Source organism: Amphibalanus amphitrite, unplaced genomic scaffold (genome assembly GCF_019059575.1).
Source record: "Amphibalanus amphitrite isolate SeventyFive unplaced genomic scaffold, NRLGWU_Aamphi_draft 000117F_arrow, whole genome shotgun sequence".
NCBI lineage: Eukaryota > Metazoa > Arthropoda > Thecostraca > Balanomorpha > Balanidae > Amphibalanus > Amphibalanus amphitrite.
In genome coordinates, this window is record NW_024881612.1 from 109,193 (window position 1) to 134,110 (window position 24,918).

At 51.2% G+C, this 24,918-nt stretch overlaps 3 protein-coding genes across 3 annotated transcripts; 2 read left to right on the top strand and 1 right to left on the bottom strand.

Moving 5' to 3' along the window:
* Positions 1-17,086, bottom strand: LOC122381261 (glycerol-3-phosphate acyltransferase-like). Its single transcript, XM_043365233.1, has 13 exons — positions 17,064-17,086; positions 15,666-15,830; positions 12,819-12,980; positions 11,872-12,039; positions 11,342-11,471; positions 8,646-8,849; positions 3,995-4,146; positions 3,437-3,725; positions 3,157-3,285; positions 2,817-2,939; positions 2,204-2,379; positions 1,712-1,872; positions 1-1,265 (listed from the first exon to the last, which is right to left on the bottom strand). Exons 3-13 carry the CDS (start codon positions 12,978-12,980, stop codon positions 1,118-1,120), a joined length of 1,842 nt encoding a protein of 613 aa, XP_043221168.1. The 5' UTR covers positions 15,666-15,830; positions 17,064-17,086; the 3' UTR covers positions 1-1,117.
* Positions 4,292-7,434, top strand: LOC122381262. Its single transcript, XM_043365234.1, has 4 exons — positions 4,292-4,739; positions 5,140-5,640; positions 5,985-6,158; positions 6,504-7,434. The coding sequence occupies exons 1-4, from the start codon at positions 4,500-4,502 to the stop codon at positions 6,858-6,860; spliced, it is 1,272 nt and encodes a 423-aa protein (XP_043221169.1). The 5' UTR covers positions 4,292-4,499; the 3' UTR covers positions 6,861-7,434.
* On the top strand, positions 17,017-23,932 carry LOC122381263 (selenoprotein W-like). The gene is made up of 6 exons (XM_043365235.1): positions 17,017-17,021; positions 17,409-17,694; positions 18,674-18,752; positions 22,487-22,564; positions 23,071-23,170; positions 23,606-23,932. The coding sequence occupies exons 2-5, from the start codon at positions 17,477-17,479 to the stop codon at positions 23,146-23,148; spliced, it is 453 nt and encodes a 150-aa protein (XP_043221170.1). The 5' UTR covers positions 17,017-17,021; positions 17,409-17,476; the 3' UTR covers positions 23,149-23,170; positions 23,606-23,932.
* Positions 23,933-24,918: the final 986 nt, after the last annotated feature.

Genomic DNA, 24,918 nt, shown 5'->3' on the forward strand with positions numbered 1-24,918 from the left:
TATATATTATAGAATGTATTTGCAATAGGTAGGTGCCCATGATCGCAAACACACCAAATGCATCCAAATAAATAGCCACGAGTGATCCATCAAAAACGCGGGAAAATGCCCATATAAAGGATAAACCGTTCATGAAAATGTGTCGAAAAGAAAAGATAAAAAACTAAACACCAAGCGAAAAAAGTAGAAAAAGCAGATCTAACAAACGAAAATCTGAACAATATTTCACACACTTGAATATAAGAGTGAAGATGCCCTAGTTCAAATAATAAATGACTGTGATTCGTTTACCGCGCGAATTTTCCATGTGGAAATATGTGCTTCACATTCAAAACCGCCCGGTAGTCCAAATACAACTTCCCCATTGCCCATGTCAAGTTGGCGGTATGCCCTCCTAATCGCATGCAGGTCTATGGGGTAAGACAGTTGGTTTTACTCTGTTCGGGCGGTAAATCACAGTTGCCTGACTAGCCCGGAATTACTCTGGAGCGTCACAATGGCAGACAGACTAGTAAGGTCACACACTGACTAACAATCGCCCAGGACAACAGTCCTGGGCAGCCTCCCCGAGCCTCTTGACTTTTGACGCATTTATAGTCACTCGCTCGCAGACTATCACTAAGAGAACTTTCAGCCAGTCTCCCAGAGTCTTTTGACGGTTGACGGTTCTATAGTCTCTCGCAGACTAACACTGACTAAGACAACTCTTCAGCCATGAGTCTCCCAGAATCTTTTGACTGTTGATGCCTATATAGTCTCGCAGACTTACAATGACTAACACAACTCCCCAATAAGTCTCCAATAGACTTGTTTGACTATTGAGTGTAAATGCCACTCAAGCTTCTCATGCCGACACTGACTTAGACAGCTCCCACACCGCTCTCCCAGAGTCTTTTGACTGTTGATGCCTTTTTCATCCCTTACAAACTTGCGTCACAACCCTTCCCTAAAGCCCCTCGCATAAGCCTCTGCATACTGGTACGCAGAACTATCATATACCCCTCGCAAACACAAAATGAAGAATGTGCGCGCCACGTTAGGCAGTGTCCCTGACTGATGTGTTCGGGCTATACGGCCGCTTAGCTGCAGTGTTGTGAGCCGCTGCTGAGCCGGGCCGTCAGAGGCGAGCGTTTGTCGTCCGACATGCCTCGTTCAGCAGGGCTGCCACTGCCTCCAGACGCTCCCGCCGCCACTGCACCGTAGAAGAGCCGTTACCTCCGTTTCCTCCATTGCCTCCGTTTCCTCCATTGCCTCCGTTCCCTGACCTGAAACGGCGAGCAATCAGTGATAAACAGTAATAGTATAACGGCAAGAAACAAACAAAACGACGAATTGGTGCAATAAGAACACGGCGGTCAACAGACACCAACAGCATCCCTAGATTAGGTAGGCCGCTCCTCGGCCAGATAGGCGCCGCCCCTCGATCAGGTAGGCAACGCCCCAGTGCACACTGCACTTCACAACAGTGCCCGAGATGTATTCGCCAAACAGGACGATCCACGAAGTTAACATTTTTCATCATTGCTTAGCATCATGATTCATGATCCATCCAACCAAACCTCAACCAAAATTTTTATCCGAAATCTGACGAAAGGCAATGTTACTGCAGAGCAAACCAAGCCAATCTACAGCATTGACTTCCATCACAGATAACCACACATACACTTATAGTTCGGGACGCCAGATGACCAACAGATGTGCTGCAGCTCACCGATTTGCGCGAGTGCCGGCGCCCAGTCGCACCAGGGCCGAGCAGCAGTTGGAGATCACGTCTCTGCAGAGACAGAGGTGGGCGGCCGGCCGACGCACGTCCACGTGCTGCTCTGCCCACAGCTGGACCTCGACCGGGGACGCCGACGACGGCAGGGAACCCTGCGGAGGACGAACGGCGCGTCATGAGACTACAGGGAAGTAGCAAACGTAAGTTGCTCTGTCGACCATCACACAGCATGAGTCGTGACGTTGTAGTGAGTTCTGACTGTGTAGATGACACAGAGTATCAGAAAAGCCATTAGCATGACGTCAGGTGATCGATAATATCGCTTATCTGCTACTTAACTGCGGCACTGCTACTCAACGCCATAAGATAGGCATCTACAGCGACGAAATGACATCTAATCAAACAAACAAATAATTGACAACCGTTATAGTGATGGCATTGCCTGCGTTGGCGATAAGTAGGACAATGGTAACAAACACTGACTAGGAGAGCGCCGATGGTCGCCCTGTAGGCCTCCAGGAATGGTCGGAGCAGTCGAGCCTGCACGTCCTGCCATCTAGCGTCTGTTGACGGAGACTCTGGTTCAGCGTCCCACCGCTCCAGCGTGGGGAATTCGACGGACATCAGCTCGAACAGGGTGCGACGGGCTTCGGGCCGACCTGTCGGTGGAACAAAAGAGTTACAAATTGTGACAGCCGAAATATACAGCGGGCGTAGGACAGACTTGTCGACGGAGAGAGCGTCGCTAAGACCGAAACATATGACTCACACGCTGCGAAATTATGTTGTTTTGTGCCCCACGACTGCACTGACCCAAAAGGCCGCAAAAAGGGTCCACACGTTGCAAAAAAAGCAGAGTCCTGCTGGAACAGCGCACTGCCGAGTGCTGAAACGCTGGACGTGGACATGAATCTAGCACAAAGAAACACCGGAAAACGCTGGCCAAATGACGTGTCCTGATAGTCGTTGTAATGGCGGCTCCAAGTGAACGCTAGAAAAGATTTTGTATTCGCGTAACCGTAGACTTTTGCACGGTGACTTTTGTATACCGGTATACAGACCAGGTGTTATAGCGTAACAAATATGAATACCTCACCTGACTGGCGGGCGAGTCCCCGGAGCGCCTCTGCCGCTATATGCGGCAGCAGCGGGTTCACGTAGAACTGCAGCTGAATTCGCGACACCACGGCCGCCAGAGTCGACTCCTTCAGACGAGGCCCTGTGGGCAGAGGGGAGCGATCAACACCGAGAGACTCACACCTGTCACACTGGTCTCACCATCCCACGGCTCACTCATGTTTAAACGAGACCTATCATTTCGCAGTAAACTTCCACTTCCACCGGCGTCACCATCCCACTATTCCGCACTCACACTAACACAAGTGCGAGCTTCCGGTCAATCTTACCCCCCCCCCCCATGTGCCGTCATTACTAACCGTCAGCTGGTCGTCGAGCCCTGGCGGCTGGTCGGGCCGGCGACTGGAGCTCCACCACCCGGCCGGCGCTCACTCTGAGCAGACTGTGGTGCACGTGAAACAGCCGCCTCGCAGCGTCGACCGTCACGTCTGAAAACACAGATGTGGCACAGTTTGAGGTCTGAGGGTACTTAATGTTTAGAGAAAATTGGCAAATAAAATGCATACAGAAATAGGCGGGAGGCAGGAGGTCACCTACAATCGACAGGTTGCCTAGTCCACCGCGTTTTTAACCACTGACCTTCCACGCTGAGCTGGGGCCGCGCCGCCGTCAGCTGCTTTCCCACGAACCCCGCCAGCTGCAGCAGCTCGGGCAGCTGCTGCCGGCCGCCGGCCAGCTGCAGGGCGGCCATGAGCAGGCAGCTGGCGGGCAGCCGCGCGCCGGCCAGCTGGTCGCGCAGCACCTCGGTGGCCAGCCGGCAGCTGCGGAGGTCCGGGCCGCTGGCGGAGCGCAGGGAGTGCACGCCCAGCAGGCGGACGTGCACGGCGCCGTAGTTCTCGGCGAGCACGCTGACGGCGCCCACCAGACGCTAGGGAGCGGAGACAGAAGTGGAACAGCCGGCGTTATATGAAGGTCAGGTATTGGGTAGAGCAATCATTCGTTTTGATCGTGGACTTTATATCATCCCGAATTTCCTATATCAGTTAGCTAATATTATTTAAATTCCGTGGCCTCTTCGTTTTGTCCATGCAAGATGCTTAGCTGCCATTAATTAAAATAAATATCATCCCGAACATGATATAGCCCAACTAAACAAACCACTACGAACTCAATTCAACGCAACGCAAAATCACTTACCCCAGTAGATTCTGGTGGTTTGGGGATGCCCAGCATCTCGTAAGCGTATAAGTTTTCTTCGAGAACACGCTCGTAACTGATGGATATTGGTACGATGTGTAAATCCGGTATTCGGCCAGTGTGGAACAGTTCCAGATAAGCCGACAACAGACCTGAAACACACAAACAGGAGTCGTAGGTCAGCAAAAAAAGTGCACTGGAGTGTCTGATTGGAGCGTCATCAGCTATCAGGATGAATGAGTCTCTGATGAGATTAGAGCTATCGATAATTCGCTCCGCCGGGTTCACCTGCAGATCCCCCGGCCGAGGCATGACGTTAACACCGCTTGCTACGACCCGGTATCGCGCCGCTGACAGCTGATCGCCCTGCGATAGCGCCCGATACTGTCTCAGCCGCGGTGGCGAACAGAGACGGGTGGGTATTAGCGGACCGCCGTCTGCGTGCCTGTGATCGCAGTGCTGTCTGCTCCTCTCTGACCGTCCGGAAGGAGCTCCAGTCGCCGACATGGCGCCGCCACTCGCTCTAGGAGTGTTTCTCGTGGCGACTCTAGCCGCCCGTGCGCCGCCCGTCGCTGCCACCGGGGAGAATTTCAACTGTTCGGGCAATGTGTGTGACCCGGTGATCACCCCTTGCTGTGATGATCCTGACAACGGGTGTCCGGGTGACGAGTGCAGTGCCTCCCAGCTGCGCGTGGTTAGTCCGTACTCACAGTGCGGCTGCTGCCACAGCTGCATCGACTACCTGGTGAGGGGCGAGACCGAGCGATCCGACCGTCCAAACCAATAGATAGCAGTGGTAGATCGAGCATATCTGACAGTCGAAGCAATAACCATTCCGATCATAGCAGAAAGACTCAGCGTAGCTGACGGTCAATATCAACTGATCGAAGTCCACTCAAGAGACAGATAACGCTGTTGTAATTCGTGCCTCGAAACATGTTATGTTGAAGTCAATATATGTCTTTTATTATATTTCTAAGCTTCCGAACGTCACAAACATCTCGTACCACCGGCTATGGTATTACTGTTCGTGATCGCTCTCGCTAACGTCGGTCTCTATCCTATCTCAAGCGGTCAGTGTTTCACTAACTGTGGTCGCTCTCGCTGACAATGGTCTTCGCTCTCTCTCCCTCTCCCTCACCCAGGCGGCCGGAGACGCCTGCGCCACTAGTAACGTGTACCACATCGGTCAGCTGCCCTCGCAGATCTGCGGGCCCGGCCTGAGGTGCACCCGGAACGACACTGGCGCCTACTGCGCGCCCATAGCCGACACAGAGTGTGCCGCGGCGCGACAGGCCTTCGCCGAAGCCGAAAAGACCATCCTCAACCCGGGACAGCTGGACCCCGCGTGCGACTCAGAGGGGGCGTACCGAGCGGCGCAGGCGATGCCCGGTCTGACCACCAGCTGCTACAGTAAGACCGGCGAGCGGCTGTACGGCGAGAGTGGTACCACTCAGGCCGGCGATATGGGCTGTCTGTGCTCGCGACTCCACCAAGGCGAGTTGTCGGTGGAGGGCCTCCAGCCGCGACCGCACTGTCTCACTAACGGCAACTTCGACCCGCTGCAGTGCAGCAACAGGACGTGTTTCTGTGTGGACAAGACGAACGGAACAATTTTATCGGTGATCGCCGACCGGCACTTCCTGGTCAGTTAGCGGGCACGCAGACTTTCCTAAATGCCATCACTAGCAACCCCTCTCCCCCTCCCCCTTTTGAAACACAATCCCACCACCCCGGGGTAGACTTGATCCAGTGAATTTGGACTCCCTACAATTGTCTGTCCTTCACTATATTAGTGGTCGTTGTGTTTAGCAGCAAATAAGGTTCGCTGGATTCTTTTCTGAATTTTGCTAGTTGGCCGATAAACTTTTTGACCGACGTCGGGCCATTAGTGTCGTAACTAAAATGCACTCTAGGCGGGCTGGCTGATAACATCAACCACCAAAGCCTCTGATAGCCATGTCCTCCTACGCGTGCCCTGTCTTCCCAGGATCTGCTGCCGTGCTTTAACTCGAGTCTGCACCGGTCCGACTACCTCAAGCCCTGTGAGCTGGCGGCCGAGCGACTGGCCAACGAGACGGCCGAGTGGGCCGCGCAGGGGTTCACACCGCTGGGCCTGGACCCGCCGCACTGTGACATCGGAGGGTACTTCGACAAGGTCCAGGTTAGTAGAGACGGCAGATGTCAATTGGAGACGACAGCATGGCAGTGAAATTGATTGTATGCTGTGAGATCCAAGGAGATCGTATATTCTCAATCATCATCTTTGGTTTCCAGTCGGATTATGTAAAATAATAGATCCCACGTGGAATCACGAAGCCAAAACCCATATCCATGCAACTGGAAATGTCTGTTGAGTAGAGTTTGTTGAGTTGCAAGTGCAACGGGATTTTATTGAGTGAAAAGACGTCATTAAGTTCAAAATCCACTATACCTCCCATAGAGAAGCCTGCGGTACGATGCACCTTCCCCTGAGGCATCGGGGCTAACGCCGTCTCCCATTCCCCAGGAAACGCGTACGGAGCGGTACTGCGTGGCGCCGGACGGTACCGACCTGGGGTACCGGGTACCGCGGCGCAGTGACGCCGCCGACACCACGTGCAACTGCGCGCGCTCCTCGTACCACATGCAGATGGCCGGCCAGCGCACCGACCTGCCGCAGTGCTGTGAGAACGGCGCGTTCCGGGCCTACCAGTGCCGCGGCCTCTACTGCTACTGTGTGGATGAGCACGGTCAGCAGACGGACGATCCGGCGGGCGCCGTCACCCAGAACAGCATCAGTCAGCTGGGCTGCTTCAACGTCACCTGTCCGACCACCAGCGAGAACGCCAGGCCCGAGCAGGGGTACCTGCTGAGCTACTACTGATAAACTGACCCGTCTCTCCAGCCGGGAGAACGCCCGGCCCGGACAGGGGTATCTGCTGAGCTACTACTGATATACTGACCTGTCTCTCCAGCCGGGAGAACGCCCGGCCCGGACAGGGGTATCTGCAGCTCAGCTACTACTGATAAACTGACCTGTCTCTCTAGCCGGGAGAACGCCCGACCCGGACAGGGGTATCTGCAGCTGAGCTACTACTGATATACTGACCTGTCTCTCCAGCCGGTAGAACGCCCGGCTCGGACAGGGGTATCTGCAGCTGAGCTACTACTGAGTACTGATATAATGATCTTCAGATGTGTTCGTCTAACAGGGACACCGCGCACCTCACAAAAGAGTTCCTGTTGAGCTTCTGACATGTCGACAGTTCGGAAACGGTGCATGTAACCGGAAAGATAGCACCATTTGTTAGCCAGCAATGTGGAATCCAGTGTTATTTAATACTCTCCGACAAAATGCGTGACCATTGATATTCAATTTGATGAGCGAAAAGACTATGATCAAACCACCAGTCTTCCATTTCTAGGGGTATCTTATCAAATAAAGTCTAAAACCTCAAGAATGTGTTTGGATGAGAGCCCATGACAAAGTTGCAGCATCACTGAATTGATACGTCTGATCAGGGTCTCACTTGTGCAGAATGTAGGCACTGTTGTGTTGTTACGGAGCGAGCGAAGCGAGCGGAGTCTCATACTGAATTAAGGGAAAATCCTGAGTATGAGCGGCCGGCCGGCCGGCCGGCCGTGGGGACGCTCTTCAAAAGCTAATATCTTAGGACCGGGACATCCGATTGACAAGCGGTCTTCTTTACTGAATGTCACTTGGACGTAAAAGTTCTGTGGTGTGATGGCCACCATGCGTTCTTGCCAACCACCGCACGTGGCGCGTGGTAAAGTTGGACATTTTTTAAGAACCCCCAAAATTGCAACCTCAATAACGGCACAACGGTTGGGCCGATTGAATTGAAACTCGGTACACAGTTAGGTCTCCATCAGATAATTCATCTGCATGTGTTAAGGTTGGGGTGCTACAGCACGTGCGCACGTGCAGGGGGCGCTCCCAGATCTCGAGAACGGTTGGGCCGATTGCGCTCAAATTTGGTACACGGTTGGGGACCAGTTAGTAGGGTGCCGTGCAAATGTCAGTTTGGACCCCGCTTGCACGTGCGCACGTGCAGTGTGCCGCTTCCAGATCTCGAGAACGGCTAGGCCGATTGCGCTGAAATTTGGCACATCGCTTAAGACCGGTTAGTAGGGTGCAGTGCACAAGTTAGTTGGAGGTACCCCCTCGCAATTTCGCACGTGCAAGGCCCATCCTCTCGCTCGCTCCGTTGGTCGCCCAAAAGGCGTTTTACTGGTAGTAAACATTCTTATAACATAAACATTCCTATACAGCTTTCCACGATGATCGAGGCTAGCATTGCTCCCTGTCGGTTTAAGTTTGATTATCGAAAACAATGGTTTATTTTGTTTCTCGTAGTGTGATTGACCTGCGTTCTCTGGCGCAAGCGCAGCTGTCCATTGAGGATGGAATCAGCGTAGAAAGAGATACGATTGACTTGTGTGCAGCTGACCAGACGTTGAGGAGAGGGGGGGGGGGGGGGCACGACAGACCTGTGCGCGGTGGCAGGGGTTTTGTCACTGCGGCTGTGACATACGTAATCACTGACCTCTGTGATGTTTTAATTTACATTACGAGGTACGACTTACCTACGTGCAGCGGCAGGGTTTGCAGCTGGGTTTTAAAGTTAGCTTACGAGTTACGACTGACCTGTGCGCGGCGGCAGCGGTTTGCCGCTGCGGCTGCGTGTGCCCTCGATGAAGAACTCTGAGGGCTGCGGGCTGTTGAGTGCCAGTGCCTGGACGTAGGCACGCAGCACGGCCGCGTACAGACGGTCTCCGTTCAGCCGGCGGCGGATGAAGAAGGCGCCGCAGCTGCGCAGGATGTCGCCCACGCACAGCATCGACTTGAAGTCTGCGGGACAGTTAGTGATCAGGGAGTCAGGGAGGGCCAACAAGGAGAAACGGTCAACGGAAACAGCCGCTCGTGGGGTCAGTGTGTGGGCGAAATGCTGGTGGATGATCCAATATCGCAAACAACGCATAAAATGCAATAGAGAATAATTATTGAAAAAACAGCCCTTCAGAAATTTGATACAAACGGTTGAATGGGAAGTTTCCGGGGAGTAAAGCACAAAAAGAGCTTGTTGCGCAGCCACTTGCCAGTCCTGTTCAACGATAAGATTTTGGACTGAGAGCTCAACGTAGCGCGGAAATATGACAAAACGGTTCTGTCAAATAACTATTCGAACAGTCGGATTGACAGGGCACTGAACCATTGCAAATAAACAGGCTGCAATATAAGCATCGGTAACAAACGTGTCTGTTAGTAAACATAGCAAAGAGAAAAGCAGCATGAATGGATGATTCTTGGGGAGAGGAGCAGAGTGTGAGAAAAAGAAGAAGAAAGGAAATGCAAAGAAAATTATAGGACATGGATAAAAAAAAAGAGTGAAAGAAAAATGGAGAGTGAAAAAGCGAGAGGGGAGAGCAAGAGAAGGGCAGGCTGGGTGATAGGATGCGCTCCCCATTGGCTCCTGGTGAAGTTGTATACGTGCAATCGATGAGCGACCCAGCTCAGAACGGTAAGGTTTCCGGATTAGGAAACCCCTACGAAGAACTGACCGATACAGCTCGTGGTCAGCTGATTTTCTGCAGTCGAACTATTCTCACGAGTCGAGCTGGACGAGCATCTCTTGGTTTCCAGCTAGGTTTGCAAGCTATCAGTTTCTGAAGGCATCATCGAGTGTCAGGAGTGCATAAACTGGAGGGATACCGACAGGCCTCGTGAGTGTCGGGAGCGCTGTGATCGGCAGTTCCTGACAGCCCTCATGAAAGGTGGAGTGTTACAATCGATGGGCTTCTCGTGACAATTATTTGAGTGCCACGAGTGCTGTGATCGGCGGGTTTCTGGAGACACTCTGTGGACACCAGCTGGAGTGCTGTGACTGACAACACCACCGGCAGCGACATGGCCTCGCCTACCGAGCAGCTGTTGCCCGGCCAGGCTCTGCTGCGTCTGATCGGCACGGCCAAACTGCAGGACCGCGCCGAGCGGCGCCGCGCGGCCGCCGCCGCCGACCGCATCATCGAGCTCAGCGGCGACCGGCAGCGGGCGGCCGCCGACGTCACCGCCGCCCTGCTGGAGCGGCACGAGCAGGCGCGCTGCGCCAACGGCGGCGTGTGTCGGCTGGGCGGTTTCCATCAGCTGCTGGCCGTGGCCGCGCTGGTGGCGTTCCGCTGGCGGCTGGACGACACGCCGCTGGTCTGCCGACTGCTGACCGCTGTGGCCGGCTGTGAGAGCACTCTGGAGCGGCTGCTGGCCGGCGCCATATTCGGTCCCTGCGTCACCTACCTGGTGAGCGGCTCTAAGGCTGATCTCAGTGACCGCGCCGAGTGTCTGAGGTTCGCCGAGTACCTGCTGAGGCACGCGGTCGCCGCCGACCTCCGTATCACCGTCAACACGCTGCCGTGCGGCCGGCGCGGCTGGGACCGCTCCTACCGCGCCATCGACCTGCCGCTGCTCTCGTACGAGTCGCTGCCGCCGCTGCACGCGGCCGTGGCGCAGTGTCGGCCGGACGCCGTGCTGGCGCTGCTGCGGCTCGGCGCCCGGCTCTCCTTCCTGCCGCTCGGCGCCCCGCTGTGGAGCGACTCGCGCCACTCGCCGATGGAGCACCTCTGTCACCGATTGAACTCAGAGGTAGAGTCGCACGTGCTCACCGGTCGGCCGTACAGCTCTGAGGTGGTGCTGTGTCTGCGCCTCCTACTGCGCGCCGCGCCACCCACCGCGCTCCGGCTGATCAGCGGACTCGGAGAGGAGGGCACCGAGTGGCGCGGCGCTGCGCTGCACTACACAGTCGTGGCGCAGGAGGGCGGGCTGGCGCAGTACGCTGGCGTGCCGCCGCTGCGTCATATGACGCGCTGTGTGCTTCGTCGCCGGCTGGCGGAGCTGGGACGGCTGCCAGGCGGTCTGCGCCACCTGCCGCTGCCCCAGCCACTCAGAAACTACCTAGACCTGGCTGAGGACTGACCCAGTACAGCACGCCTGCCGCAGCCGGCAGACAGACCGAGTCGGTACATCGGCGCCGATGTGGTATCACCGAACTTGTGCGTGTTTATGGTGCTTGTTCAATGAAATGGTTATCTTGATTTATGCTGCATTTGCCAGCTGTTTCATGCCTATAATAAAGCTGAGTCCGTGTGGCCGAGTAGGTAAGGTTTCCGTTTATAAATTTGGTGGCAGCGAGTTTGAGACTGGAGAGGAGCACTCGCCAATTCTGGAGGCTACAAGGTGACGTGGCTATGACTGACGGCTATGACTCACTCCATCGGATATTACCAGCACACACTCATTTCGGCCGCTATACCTAACACTCACCCATTCCAAAGAGTATTACGGACACTCACCCATTCCGGCGGCTATGACGGGCAGCGGGAGCCCGTAGTGGAAGCAGATGTAGGAGACCAGCAGAAAGTCCACGTAACTCCGGTGGGTGGGCAGGTAGAGAGTGGGAATGCCGGCCGGCAGGGCGCGAACCTTGACAGAAAGGGATGCAGAGTAATTAGACATGCAGTCGGGACATGGCGCCTGTAGCTGAACGACACTACATATTTAGTTGGGAAACAGCACACATACACCAGTTTGGACACGGCGTCTGTGGCTCAGCGGCAGAGCTCGAAGCCAGTTGCGGTTACTTGGGACGTAGCTTCGGCGGCTGGTCATGAAAAAATGTTTTAGGGTGCAGAAAATACGTTGATGATCTGTGCCAAAGCATATGAGCGAGCACACTAGAAATACTAAAAGACACTAAAAGACACAAGCCGGAGAGGGGGTAATGATAGATCGAGCAGGGGAGGAAGACGTAAAACAATACGGGAGAAGCTAACGATTAACACCGGCCCCCGCTCTCAACCGGTGCGAATACACGCTCGCCTACCTGTTCGATGCCAGCCCGCTCCACACAAATTCTGTCGTAGAGCTGTTTGAATATCTTGGCCAGCGAGTAGCCGACTCGGCGCACCGACCCGACGCTGAAGTTGTGGTGCATCTCGGTGAATATGGCGTCGATCTGGTCCCGCGCTTGGCACTGCTCGGCCGCCGGCAGCTGACGGGGGTGGGGGTCGGCGGTCAGAACGGGTCAGCTGGTCAGACTAAGCTCAAAGTAAAGACATATTATATTGTGGAGTTCGAAATAAAGAAAATTTTCCCGACAGAGTTCGTTAGTTCAATGGAGCTTTCGATACGTATGTATTTATATATCTTCGTCAGCAGCGGTATCGTAAAACCTATTCGGCCTATCAACTCGTTCTCACTTTGAACGATGCGTGATATACTGTGACTACAATCGGCTCCTCGTTAAACGTCAGACCGGTGATAGTAAACACACCGCACCTGGACCTGGTACACGTCAGTCACAAGGAATCACAATCACTCGGCGGGCGTTTCCGGCTTCCGCTACACCAGCAATCCAACATTGTTTCAGTGAATGGACCCGGCGGATCACTAAGGGTGGGAGTTATGTTCCGAGTTATTCGTTCTTAACACCGGAAACAGGAAATGAGCCACCCTGACATGCGACTTATTCAGATCCACCTCTACGACCGAGTTGTCAGGGTAAGACAATTCAAGGGTTCATATGGTCAATGAATCATGAGGTCATTATGAGCCATGGGTGTTGGAGATCTGGGGATCGAAGTCATGCCTAAAATGGTTTGTGCTCCCAAGTCCCAACTCGATCATGAGGTGCTCCAGTCGGAACAGCCCGATGTCGAAAGGCGGAATAGGTAACTGTAAACAAGCAGTAAAGCGGAAACTGAGGGATGAAAAACAGGAAATGAGTGGGCAAGACATAGTATCCATAGTCCATAATATGGAAAACCATACCTGAGCGAGTGCTGTCACGACTCCGGCATCACTTTTGACGCAGTCTAAGAGCGACATTGGCAGTAGTTTTGGAGAGAAATCTCCGGCGTCCTGGTTCCAGGACTTGAGGACCCAGCAGAGGTCGCCTTTTGACCGGCGGCTGGCCAGAATGTCCTCCGTCATCTGTAAACGAAAAATGACACGGCTCGTTACAGGTTTCAGCTGTAATTCAATTACAGTAATCGGCAAACAGTTTGTTTCAGCTAACAACCACGCAGCTCAGAAAAAAATGGACGCAAAAAATATTAAAAACTAAAAAGTGATACAAAAATAACACACTTGTACGGTACGGCCGCTTGACGCTTCACATCATGAAGGCAATGTTTTATTGAAAAGGGTAAGATCAGAGTTGACCCCAGGTGACCTTGGATGACCTCGGAGGACCCTGACACATGGAAAGCCATGCAACGTGTATTCATAGGGACTTATCTCGACTCTAGAGGCCTGCAGTCCAAATTTCGTATCCTTGTCGATCACATCAAAATCACGATCGTGTCATAGGCCCCTGCCAGTGGTTTATCGTCAAATCCAATGTGATCATATCCGGGATACCTATGGTTTCTACGTGAGATCCAATGGGATCGTTCCTATCACGCAGTTTGCTTCAAGATCCACCGAGATCTCAATTATCACTCGGATCCACGCTCATCCTCATATTTGGTCATGACACAATTTCGTGTGATTGAACAGCCCATTAGAATAGAAAAGAAGGCTACTGATCGGTAATTCAGATGCGATTATGTAGTTTCATAACCGCAACTATATCTCGGGCGCTCGCCACTCGGCCCTGACAGCAATAAACAACGTCCGGCGACAGCCCAACCGGGGCGCCGTGCGGTCGTTGTTTTCACCACCAGGGTGCCAGCTTTCTGGCGCTTCTCAGCTCGGGTCGAATATACGTGGTCTGTGCGGTTCAGCAATGACAGGTCAAAACATGCCCGGAGGGGTCCATATATGGAAAAGTCGGCAGCATTACTGACATAAAAAAACGACACCGAACAGCGCCGGGGTCTGGGCGGCCTTTCTCCTTCAGTTGCCCGGTGTTCGCACCGTTTCCGCTACATAATTTGACCTACCCATCCGGTCAAATGCATCTACCTACGCACTGCATTCCAGACTCGATCGTAAACAATGTGATTGGAACATTATGAATGGGAATTGGCAGTCCGGAGACACGCATAAAATATCCACCACAGCAGCACCAATAACATGTAAGCTGGGCCACTGGACAGATTCACCAATTTCCAAAGTTCTCACCGAAAACGAGCCGCAACCTGTATCATGTATACATCGAGCAGCGGCCCGCTCGAATCCGAGCGGTATGTAACACCGGTGCGTCGTGCAGGGAACACTAACGGGCAAGTCATGCAGGAAGAGGGAGGGTTTCGGAAGGTGCGGGAACTGGGGACCTAACCGACCTAACCTTCCCCTACCTGGTTTTATTCGTTACCTACTCATGATGATGGCACGCTACAACATTTAAAATCACAACTATTTATCACAACCAAGAAGTTTCCAAAAGCCGGTAAACAAGAAAACTCATGAAAAGTCCAGAGAGGTCACTCGTCAGTCATCACTGGAGCCTTTTTGTCACGTTTTTATTCTGGCCATGAGCTGTCCGGTGGAAGAGGGTCGCGTTCCCCCACGGCGCCCCTGGCCACCCCTTCCCATACTGATGCGACACGACCAAGGCCACGATGCGGGCCGGCCGACCCCACCGCCGCGCCGCTGGCGGCTGTGACGTCACATCACGCCACCGTCAGGCGTCGCCGACCGCGGCGGCACTCGCCGGCGCCGGGTCCGTGCCCGTGGCGGTAGCCGGCAAGGCGGTAGCCGTACACTAATGTACCACATGACAGTTGGCACATCCTAAAATCTCCATAAGATGTAAACTTAGTGACAAGCATACCTCCTGAATGGAAAAATATGCCACTTTTCAATAGGTCACAAAAGAGATCAGGAAGATTATCAATGCAGCATCACATTTTTACATGCAGGTACACATGTAAATAGGTCATATTTATCTGTATGCAATATATACTGTGGAACAGGAGCTAATAAGTAATAAGGACACTATGCCAAATGAATATTGAAATTGAAAGGTTGGAGAGCAACAGGGCTACCTACATCAAACCATGCTTTGTCCACCATTCCTGGCTATGAAGTAGTAAATAGTGGCTTTAAAGTTGATACTCCTCAAAAGAAAGAGTATCAACTTTAATATAAGAGTATTTTAAAGAGTATTTAAAGAGTATCCCTGGATGGCCTGAATTGAGAGAGCATTCTATCATGAAAAGAGCAGTATATCATCTATCATGGAAAGAACATTCTAGCATTTTCAGTTTTCAGGTCAAATGAGGTTGAAATTGCAAGCATTTTGTAGAATAAAATAACGTTAGGTAGGACTAAACAAGAAGGAAGAGTCACGCTGACCAGCGACCACTGTTCATGAAAAATACAGTAGGCTAAGACTTGTCAAGTCTTCATCAAACATTTATGTGGACACGAGTCCTGATTGACTGCACTTACCAAGTCTACAGCATTAATGTTAGAGTTACAAAAAATCACCCGTTCCTGCGCCCTGTGGTTCCATACTGATACTGATGCATGAATGGTGTTATGGTGACTGGTTTGGGTTGTGGTCATGGTGTTTGTGTACCGATAATCAAAAAGGGAAAAATATGAAACATCCAGATTAAATAAATATAATATAACAAATATTGGCACAATGGGAACCCTCTTTGATTATTGAATCGTAGCGATTTTAGGCTGTGATTTTGATCCTGTACCAACCCAGTACCAACCCACCTTGCTTGATGGAGATGTTGACGAAACTGGCCACCTTCCTCTGCAGTAGACCCACAATTATTCCATTGGAGCCGTTTCAGCCGACACTCTCTCGAGTCGGTTATTTGCCGGTGTCTGAATCAGTCGGCCGCAATCTCACGTCCGGCGTCTGCTAGCACCGGCCTGCTGTGTTGATTTTTGTGATGGGACCGTGTATATCACACCACGGTGAGATTTACACAATACCGGCCATTTGTGTAAATCACACCCACCCCGGTGTGATATACACAAAATCTACTACGTAGTGTAAATCACACCCGGGTGAGGAATACACAGAGAGGGCAGCTGTGTGTATATCTCACCACGATGTGACGTCATAGCAACGCTGAACGTCCATTGGTCAGAGCAGTGACTCTGCTCGCCCATTGGTCAGATCAGACTAAGCACTACGAATATTCCGGCGGGATTCCGGGCGTCCTCTCTCTCGGAATCAGCTGACCGCCTGGCCTAGTGGTGAAGGTGCTTGCACCATGTTACGAATGTTGCGGGTTCGAGTCCCGTCGGTGCGGGCGCTTTTTCCCGCATTTTCGCTTTTCCTTGGTAGCGGTGGGTTCGCTGCCGACCGACAAGTTTAAAAGCACCAATACAATATGGAAAGCGACGTCTGAATGCTCGTGGCGAAGCGGTGCAGTGCCGAAGGCAATGCCTTAGGAGAGATTACAGGCAATGGTAAGTCAAATATTTTTAGGTTAAGTGGTTGTGTATCTGGCTTCAGGCCGAAGGCCTGAAGCCTGATGCACAACCACTTAACCTAAAAATATTTGACTTACCATTGCTTGCAATCTCTTCATGCGAGTACCTTCTTCCTCATCCACGGGTAGGCAAAAATCAGTAGGTCAGGTTAGGTTAGGTTAGGTTAGGTTAGGTCAGGTCAGGTCTAAGGTTTGGTTAAGTGTCTTGTTACCGTGCCTACTGTGTAAATCTCACCCAGGTGCTGCGTGGTTTGACACCCAGGTGTGATTTACCCACTACCGAGCACACAGTGTATATCACACCCTGGTGAGATTTACACATTGGCTAGGCCTACTGTGTAAATCACACCCAGGTGCTGCGTGGTTTGACACCCAGGTGTGATTTACACACTAGGAGCACATTGTGTATATCACACCACGGTGTGATTTACGCATTTGCCGGGCCTACTGTGTAAATCACACCCAGGTGCTGCGTGGTCTGACACCCGGGTGTGATTTACACACTAGGAGCACATTGTGTATATCACACCCCGGTGTGATTTACGCATTGCCGGCCCACTGTGTAAATCACACTCCGCGTGGTGTGATATACACAGGAGTAGTGTATTGTGTAAATCACACCCGGGTGAGGTTTACACTACAGTGCGATGCATTATGTAAATCTCACCGTGGTGTGATATACACGCGTCCTTTTGTGATTAGGCACGTCCGGCCGCCTGCGCTAATTTCGTCAAAGCCGCACCACAAACCACACATGCTATTGCTGCCATCTATTTGGCACTCGATTTTTCCATGAAGGGATCCCTTCATTGGACGAAAGGATTGACTTGGCCATCACTGGCCTCTGGCAGGGACGTAAGAAGCGGTGCATTTTCTGGGCCACTGGCCGCAGCCAGGAAATGTAAGTATCTATCCCATTTGAAAAGGTACATGTACATTGTATGTAATTTAGTACTTCAATCCAAATGTGTCGGTTTTGCGAGGCTGACAGAACGTTAACACTCGTTGGCAGTTGGCAGGGTGATCCGGTCGCCCCCTGGGTACGCCACTGCGCCGCTGTCCTCGGTCGGCGGACCTGCGATGCGGGAGGGGCGGCCGACGGTGACCGTGGGCCGCGGATGGGGAGTGGCTCACCGCTGGCATCGCCCCTGGCTAACGGAGGGCGCCCGAGAGTCGATAGTCGGCGTGGAGTCGCGGTCGGCGAGTCAGTGCTCGTTGGTGTCGTGGGCGGCGAAGGTTACGTTCAACCGCGCTCAACCAGATATGGGAGGAAAGCTGAAGATCCACATCGTTTACTGGTGAGTTATATTTTGATTTTTAGACGGTGAAGGGGGAGTAGAGCGCCTAAGTGGCCTTAGCCGCCAATTGAGTAGGTACATGTGACCTTGACCTTGTGCATAAAGAGTCGAACGGGGAACATAACCCTTCGTTATTATGTTTCTGTTTTCACAATGCTGACTCCCGTACTATTTTGAAAGAAGTAATGCAGCCGCCAGCCGGCTTAGATGTTTGCCCCTGCGCTAGGTAGGAAAGCGAAAGCCGAACTGCTCAAGGTCTGCTGGGGTGTTGACCCAAGGTCAGGTCAAATGTCAGGTATGTCAAGGGCAGGTCAAAACCAGTCAGGTCAGAAAGCTGATCGAGGGAGGTCATGTTTGATAGCATACGATTAGGCTGCTCATTCAAGTTCACTGGTGCCTTTCTCGACTCGCTAGCTCAATTGGGGCGAGAGTTATTGATTTAACTCTGATGACCTCGATTGACCATTAGCAATAGCGACACATGACGTTACGTAAGGTCGAAAATGAAAAAAAACACTGGTCTCGCATAAAGGGGATGGTATTACGATTCATACCTACGTTTGAGACTTGGACCGTACCTGACCTGACCTGACCTTACCTGACCTGGCCTGGCCTGGCCTGACCGGACCGGACCGGACCGGACCGGACCGGACCGGACCGGACCTGAAAATGTGGTCTAAGTCAAAAGGTCTGGCTTGCAGCAAAGGTCAGGTTTGCCAGATATCGGCTCTCATTCTCGAACGCTTCCCGATAACTATGCCAAATCGCGAAAATATCGTCAACGAACTCCGATGGATATTATTCGATGGAGCGATCTCCAGCCCTGACGATCTGGCTTCCCTCCCGACGATGACGACCCTGACGATCGCTTTATCGCCGCACTGATCGCTGCTTCGAAATGGGACGGGTGCCCGCGTCTCCCCAGCAGCAGCCTGTCGGCACAGATCAGCCATTTGACTGCGGTTTTGGTGTCTTTCAGCGGGGCATGAGGGTACGCTCCAAAGTTCCGCAAGATCAAAGCGGAACTGGAGCAGGCCTTTCCCGGTGATCTGGAGATCGTAAGTATCATCTGACTGCCGATTGTGGGTCAGATAGCTGCTCCACTGAGCCGTCATGTCAGTAGGCGGAACTATGGTCAAGCGTACCCATTTTCGGGAACGCATTTTCGTTCCCATATTTGGGAACGATAAACCCAAATATGGGAACGCCATGTAGGCATTATTTAAAACAAGAAAAAGAACCGTTAAATGACGTCCAAAAAATATAAAACGATCGTGAACCGCCTGATATTTGTCTCAATATTGTTGGGAAAGAGTTTGATATTGTAAGGCCCATCGTAGTTTCAAATCGTTCGCCTATTTCTAAAGCAGTCCATCATCCGGGCCGCGAGCCCAAATTTGGGAACGCTCTCGTACACTGGCGCTGCAAGCGTTCCTTATTATGGGAACGGCGTACCCAAAATTGGGAACGATTTCACCGACGCCTTTCAGGGGCTCTTTTCATTAACAAGCATCACGTCCAACGCCGCAAATTATTGTTAACGCAACAATCATCAGATGACCTTTCCGGCAAGACCGTCGCATGTTTCGCCCGGTCTTCTGCGCTTTTATTCCCGTCGATCTCGCAGCGGGCACGCCCCCCTCTGCAGGATTACGTAATTCACAACGCTCAGCGATGTTCAACAAGGTCTTCCATGCCTATATCCAACGTCCGCGCCGAGGGTGGAGACATGTCAAGCACCTGTCTGTTTATCACCGATAGTTGACGAGCACAAGTAAGTATCCAAAAATGGGAACGCTGAAATGTTTCACTCTCAAAACACCTAGTCCCAATATAAATCTACTTTTTTCCTTTCTTAATGAGTGTAAGTGGCAAAAGGCCTGGTAGGATGGGCACGAGAAATGATCAAAATTAGCATGAAAATTATAAATAAGGCACATAGGGCGACCTGCATAAAAGAAATTCCCCCAAAACGATCGTACCCCCAAAATACCGAAGGCAAAAACCACGCTCATGACGCTCTTCGCTTGCATTTGTCATCAAAACCACGCTCATGAGGAAATAGTTCACTTTTAACATGGGGTTTTGAGCTGGAATAGCAGTTTTGTAGCTTGAGCTGAGACTAGCACAAATCAGGAGCTTTTACGGCTCAACGATCACCCTAGACGAAGATATTCCATTTCTCGTTCCGAAAAGAGTGCCTTGTAGAGGAATGCGTGCCTTGCACAGGAATGCAGCCACGTCATCGTCAGCCAATCAGCGTGCGGCTTACAGCCAATGCAGTATGCGTAGGTTTGAGCTACGCAATATGATTGGTCAATGCGTAATAAGCTTCCGCGTCAAACATTATTTTACATAGAATATAGTTCGTCCTATATTGAAATATAGAAAATAATTGTTTTTACAAAAAGGTTTTATTTTATTTCATGATTATTTTGGGCATAAAAAATCATCAATCAATAGCAAAATACTGATTTCAGGAAAGTGAACTGTTTCCTTTAAAAGCAACGCTAAACAGCTAGCATCCAAATAAAATATGTCTTTCAGGGTTGATAAAATACAGCTGAATAATTTTAAACCACTTAAACTGAGTTTATAACAGTAGTTCGGTAAATTCACTCGCGTTCCACGCGGTCGTCCGCCCCGACACCAAAAGTCAACAATATTACCTCGGGACCGTACGCGTCTTCGCTTGCATTTGTCAGGATCTGGTGTCGATAGTATGAAAGTTCATAACCAGGCGAAAATTATTATAGTTGACCTCAAACTAAAAAATGCTTCATTTTCCTTAAAATTGCATGCTAAATGTCGTATAACCCATATTTCCACCATTCTGTCATTTTTAAAAAATCATTAAAAATATCATTCCACGGTCAATTTCCTTGTTCCACGGTCAGATTAAAGATAACTTTATGGAGATTTAGTAGAGACGTTAATTAGCATGCACTTTTTCGAGACGTGATGCACTAATGAGTTTTAGTGCGCGAACGGCCGAAAAATTGCCTTCCGTAGTCATAAATGGGAACGCTCGTTCCCATATTTGGGAACTCCGTTCCCAAAAATGGGAACGTTCCTATATTTGGGTACTCATGACCATAGTTCCGCCTACTGATGTCTCCCGATGCTACGTAATATCGCGGGCAGTGAGCATGCTGATAATTTATTACGTCTGGTCCTTGATTCAGCCGATTCAACTGAAGGTATATATTCGGGTCTATTGCCGTGTTTGAGTGATGGTCCGGTCGTCACAAAAATAAATAAAATAACTAATCGAGGCAGAAAGCGTAAAAGGGCCCGCCTCCTTATGCCGGGATCCTCTGTCAGGTAGTGACAACTCATAACCTGCATTATATGAAATAGTGAAAACCATGAGCATAAATTAGATAATTTTATAGGCGCTAAATCTTCCATTAGGTCGGGTTAGCAGAGGTAATAAAAAATCAACTTTTCAGCTCTTAAAGGGACACTCCCACCTTAACATTAGTTTTGAGTTGAGATAGCCAAATTGGTGGCCATGGCCTGCAAATACCGGTTTGGGCACTCACAACATCGACAAATGCTTTAATTCGGAGATATGGAATTTCAAACTTGCAGTTTTCGGATTCTAAGGGGCTAATGCATTGGTATGCCCCCTTAGAATTTGTGACGTCAGCGGAGATCTAACGATTTTTAAATCTTTTACTAAAACGTTTGGTAGCACGCGGTGGTATATACTGCTTTGCGCGCAACAAATGCCGCACTTTCAAATAAAGTCGCTAGGAACAGCGGAGATCCCAAAAAGTAAACAAAAGTAAAAGCCTAATATCTTGAAAACCAGTGAATATTTTTCGATGAAATTTGGTAGATATTCGTTTTCGCTCTTTCTGAACCAAGGGACATCACTTTCGTGCCAATTCATTAACTTTTTTGAAGGTGGGAGGGTCCCTTTAACGTTTTTGGAGAAAATATCTAAGTTCATAGACGAACTGATCTACAAAGTCGTGGAAGACATATGAGCTGTTAAAAACTCTTTCGCTATAGGTTATGTCCTCAGATTTGACCTAAGGTCAACGGTTTGGCCTTCAGAGACCAGACGTAAAATAGACGTTTCAAAGAAAACGTTTTCCGCAATTACTTTTGACACAAGGATTTCAAACGCCGGTTTCCCCAGCGTTGTACGTACAGCGTTGTATTTCTCTTGTTGAGATGCGTCGAATTTATTATAATATGAACCGGAAAAGTCAACTTTAAAATCTTTCCTTCATCATTGGGTCAAAAAGCTATGACCTGACCCCGAAAGGTCATCTTGCGTATCGATGATCTATCTTTATTGCTAAGCTGAATAAATTCGAGGTGTTTTCATCGCTCTATGGTGTCGTTATCGAATTATTTTACAAAAATGCTGGTGACCGTTCATGACCTGCATTGACCTCTGTGTCTGTGGTGTAAGGTAGGGTCACTGTTTCAATATTCACATTACCTATTCAGTTTGCAGCATTTTAAACGATGATAGGAGAGAGTGCAGCTTGACTTTCGTCCGAATGAGGCACAGTGACAGGCTATAGAGAATGGGCACATTAGCGTTAGAAGCATAGAACTCGCGGCCGGCCGGCTGCCGCCGCCTCCTCAGCTCCGGACCTGACCACTGCTGACCGACCTTGGCCTTGGACCCATCCACGTCCGGCTGACAGCCGCATCACGTCGACGGCAGTCCCCGTGGCGAGCTCATTATGTGGGAATGTGACCCTGACTGGCTGGCGATATTGTAATTTCGCTCCGATTGTCTCGTGCTGACCGGCGCGGTCCGTTTCAGACCGGAGAGGGCACCCCCAGTGTGACCGGCTACCTCGAGGTGCAAATTGTCGGCGGAAAGCTGCTCCACTCCAAGAAGGTGGGTGTGGGTTCTCATCTACAGAGTGCAGACTTTCTGCAAGTCCGGTCATTATACTCGTAGCTGTGTGATAATTTTTTTCCCTAACTACGCTGTTCTGAATAAGAACCGTTTATAATGACGGCTATCAATGCGGCGGGACATTTTTCTGCCCCGTGGAAAGTTAGAGCGTTAATACATAAGCATCCAGTCTGAAACGATATGTTACCATCGCACTTCTACGACTATTAATACCGCGATAAATAAATATAAATACCGGATATAAATACCGCGGGGGATCCAAACACTAATTAACGATTAGTTTCAGGATACTAAATCATCCACCCAATCGTCGCTCGCCGTTTTACGGTATAGTTTCAGTTCACCAACCTTCATTTAGCCCCTGTCACGATTGCTGCTCATTAGACGGGCCTGTGTTTACGGTGGCGTCTCTGACTGCCCGATGACTTCACCCCGCCCGTCATCCGAGCTCGTCCGGGGTAAACCTCAGCGGTGTGCTATTTCAGAACGGTGATGGGTACGTGGACACGCCCCAGAAGATGCAGCGCATCATAGACGGAGTGCGCGCTGCACTCGCTCAGTGAGCGCCTCTCTGCTGCTGAACCGGTGAGTACCCCCCTCCCCAGCTCCACCCTCCACATCCCCCTCATTAGGCCGAGTGGGCGCCTCATGTAGCCGAGCGGGTAGAGGAGTCGGCTCCCGCCCCTCCTCCCCGCACGGCTCGTGCCCCCCCCCCCCCCCGACCCCCATCTCCGCTGCCGCCCCGGTCAGCTGTGATCGTACCCCCTCCCCCTCTGCCCGCTATGTACCTACTAGACATGTGACGAATGACGAACGACGAACATGATGGGAATGACGAACATGGTTGTTGTATACGACTTTCGTGTGTGGTGACAACCGACCGGCGCGATAAATAATGCAATGCGGACACCGCAGCAGCATATGTGTGCCTGCATCGTTCCCGATCGTGGCTCTGGGCTGTACCCAGTATGAACGAATTCTACCAAATTTGTCACCGAATAGTACTCGACATTTTCCCAGGTGCTGTCCGACTCCCCGTGATGCCGCCGCCATGATGACGCACGCCGCGGAAAGCTCTGCTGGCGGCGTGCCGAGGCCGAGCGGGGGCGTCACGGTGGGTGGGAGGGCGGCCGGTCGGCGGCGGCGGGCGCCACACCCTCCTCCCTCGCACCCGTGGCCGACCCATCCGTCCACCGCCGGCGCCCGAGACGGCGCCCGGCGGCGCCCTCACGGCCGCTGTCGCTGACGGATTGGTGATTCCGCTTTGGAAACTGATGTGTTCATCGACAGTGTTCATTGCTTGTTCCGTGAGGTGGCGTAATAAAGGCTAGCGAGGTGAGGACATGATTCAGCTGTTTGTCTCAGAGCAAAGAACAACTCTGGAATTAATAAGAACGTGAAAATACTGCGCAGTTATTATTGCTCATCCGATACTACTGTTGTTCAGAGCGAAGGGGCTGGACGGACAAACTGAAACGTCCAGGGAGGCTCGGGAAGCTAGACTAAAACGGGCAAAACGTAACGAGCAATCAGCCGTCTCAAAACGGAAAAACTTGACCAGCAAATCGGCTTCTGATCAGGCGTATGCTTCAGTGACGCGACTTTCGGTTTGCTAACTACGGACGTGCTTCTCTAAAACGCTAAATAGAGGAACGAAAATTTTTAGCGAGATGTCAGTCCACCTGGCTTTACCCAAAAACGACTTCCGTGATATACTGCCTTGCTACTGTGTACTTTTGGAAGCGCTGCTCACTTATGGAAGCATTCAATGTCTGGGAAGAGTCCGCACTTCTTGTTGCCCCCCTACAAATTCGGGCAAGACCAAGCCGCATGAACCTCACGGTACATATGAACGAACCTGCTCGAATGGCTGTGGTTCAAAGTGTAGACCGCTTATCTATAGTTTTCATTGAGTAAAACCTAGGTCGAAGGCATCAGTATCCGACCTAAGCAGAATAAAACTTCGAGTCTGAAGGTCAAACTATTGACCCGAACTCCAATATGCATATGAAACGCAATGCGGCGAAACACTTGAAGCACGGCATTTGTTTTCTCCGCTACCCCCAGTGCAGAACCACCTCATGAAATTCCGGCCACGATGATTTCACAGACTCCATGTTTACGGACGTCGATCGTCCGAATATAAATACCGTGGGGGACCAAAATGCTAAACATATCCATCACCGGGTCAATTATTGGATTCTGATGGAAAAACATCCGCTGTTAGTAAGAGGAAATTATAAACAGGCTCACTGCAGGCGGTAGAACCGATCATATTTCAGATGACCCACGGCGGATAATCAGACTACTGCCCAGAGTTGGTGTAAACAGTT

What these genes read in the sequence shown, in the direction of transcription:
- LOC122381262 (XM_043365234.1), top strand. Translation starts at nt 4,500, where the DNA reads ATGGCGCCGCCACTCGCTCTAGGAGTGTTTCTCGTGGCGACTCTAGCC. An exon ending in ACAGCTGCATCGACTACCTG is followed by an intron (nt 4,740 to 5,139) that starts GTGAGGGGCGAG and finishes TCCCTCACCCAG; the next exon opens with GCGGCCGGAGACGCCTGCGC. An exon ending in TCGCCGACCGGCACTTCCTG is followed by an intron (nt 5,641 to 5,984) that starts GTCAGTTAGCGG and finishes CTGTCTTCCCAG; the next exon opens with GATCTGCTGCCGTGCTTTAA.
- LOC122381261 (XM_043365233.1), bottom strand. Translation starts at nt 12,980, where the DNA reads ATGACGGAGGACATTCTGGCCAGCCGCCGGTCAAAAGGCGACCTCTGC. An exon ending in GGCTCGACGACCAGCTGACG is followed by an intron (nt 2,940 to 3,156) that starts GTTAGTAATGAC and finishes CTCTGCCCACAG; the next exon opens with GGCCTCGTCTGAAGGAGTCG. An exon ending in GGGACTCGCCCGCCAGTCAG is followed by an intron (nt 2,380 to 2,816) that starts GTGAGGTATTCA and finishes TTCCACCGACAG; the next exon opens with GTCGGCCCGAAGCCCGTCGC.